This window comes from Bison bison, unplaced genomic scaffold (assembly GCF_000754665.1).
Source record: "Bison bison bison isolate TAMUID 2011002044 unplaced genomic scaffold, Bison_UMD1.0 scf7180017864285, whole genome shotgun sequence".
Classification (NCBI taxonomy): domain Eukaryota; kingdom Metazoa; phylum Chordata; class Mammalia; order Artiodactyla; family Bovidae; genus Bison; species Bison bison.
The window spans coordinates 1,938,297-1,939,116 of record NW_011494857.1 but is presented as its reverse complement, the minus strand read 5'-3'; the positions used below and the strand labels follow the sequence as shown (position 1 = coordinate 1,939,116).

Sequence of the window (820 nt, the reverse complement as noted above, 5' to 3'; positions counted from 1 at the left end):
TTTTTTTGTGTGTGTGTGTGGCGTTTCTAAATCACATACCCAGCCGCCGGCAGAATTCAGTAGCACCTGTACATCCTGACAGTCTCTTAGCCTAGTTAACAGCTGCGTTTGCCTGTTAAGTTGCAAGCTGCAACTTTCCCAAACGTTTACCTATTTCATTTATGTTGTCGATGTTTTTAAACAGACAGAAGGAGGAAGGGAGATAAATGGCAAGGACCCAGCAAAGTCCCAGGGCAACGACCAGCCGGGAAAGGGATTATATACATCCACTGGCCCCTGACTCCACTGCTGGGTAGATCGCTCTGCTTTGACTTCCAACATCACTGGTTCAAGCCCCAGAGCCTCTGGAGGACCTGGCGTCCTAACAGCAGGAATTCTCAACTTCCACTAGAGCCGTGGGCAGATACAGGCCAGAGCAGGGGGAGCAAGGCTGTGCAGATGTGAAAAGGGGGGGCCCCAGGCCGGCCTACCCCTTCTCTGTGCCAGCTCTGGGCTTCGGGGAGCCCCAGGGTGCCCTCAAGACCACAGACAGAAGCCTGGTGTCCCAATCCAGTGTCAGACAAGGGGCATCCCCTGGCCTGGTGGGGTGACGAGACGAGACAAAGGCACGGAGGCCGGACAGAATGAGGCATGTTCCCACCCCGCAGGGCTTTGGAAGGCGGGGTGAGGGGGCCGGACGTGAGGTCAGAGCCGGACCGGGAGCGTGGGCTCTACCCTGCGGCAAAGGGATACCGCAGGGGCTGCAGTGGGGCCATGGGGGAAGGTGGGGTGCAGCAGGGCCCAGAACCCAGCCACCCCCACACCCACAGTTAACTCCAAG

The 820-nt window shown here is 57.9% G+C and overlaps 1 protein-coding gene across 1 annotated transcript in view; it reads right to left on the bottom strand.

Moving 5' to 3' along the window:
• Window positions 1-710: 710 nt before the first annotated feature.
• Window positions 711-820, bottom strand: part of EMC10 (ER membrane protein complex subunit 10) — a 6,382-nt gene continuing 6,272 nt past the window's right edge. The window contains exon 8 of the mRNA XM_010849730.1: window positions 711-740. Coding sequence (XP_010848032.1) covers window positions 711-740 — 30 coding nt within the window. The remainder of the gene's footprint in view (window positions 741-820) is intronic.